The following is a 471-nucleotide window of genomic DNA, read 5'->3' on the forward strand; positions in this document are numbered from 1 at the left end:
TTCTGTTGTCTTTTGTGTTCCATAGACAAATAAGAGATTATATATTATGTTTTGGGGCTGTATCTAAGCAAGTAATGAAGAGAGGTTAGCCGTTCGCCTTCTAAAAGTTTGTTACGAAGTTACACCTCGCAGCTGCGAATTGAAGTAGACGAGTACTTCGAGGGCGTTTCGACGATGCCTCAGAGAGAGGACGAATTGTAGTTGAGAAAGTGGTGTTAGTTTTGGAAAGTATTAAAAATGGCTGTATATTTGAGCTATGTGTTCGACTCACCGCGGCAACAGACACAATTTGCTCCATTACAGGTTGAACCTGTTAGAACGTCATCACACTGCCTGGAATCCACACACTTTCCCTGGCATGTGGATGTGGCAGGGCAGGTAGCAGGAGGAGGAGAGCAACATTTGCAACCGGTGCCTGAACATCCGTTGTTAATTTCCGTTTCGCCTTGTGCGCAAGTTTGCTTGCAAACT

General features: G+C 44.6%; 1 protein-coding gene across 1 annotated transcript in view; it reads right to left on the reverse strand.

The window, feature by feature from the left end:
* LOC119591727 (balbiani ring protein 3-like) overlaps positions 1 to 471 on the reverse strand; it is a gene marked incomplete in the record, with an annotated part of 83,966 nt that overhangs the window by 33,356 nt on the left and 50,139 nt on the right. Inside the window, 1 exon segment of the mRNA XM_037940476.1 lies at positions 272 to 445. Coding sequence (XP_037796404.1) covers positions 272 to 445 — 174 coding nt within the window.

This window comes from Penaeus monodon, chromosome 29 (genome assembly GCF_015228065.2).
Source record: "Penaeus monodon isolate SGIC_2016 chromosome 29, NSTDA_Pmon_1, whole genome shotgun sequence".
Lineage (NCBI taxonomy): Eukaryota > Metazoa > Arthropoda > Malacostraca > Decapoda > Penaeidae > Penaeus > Penaeus monodon.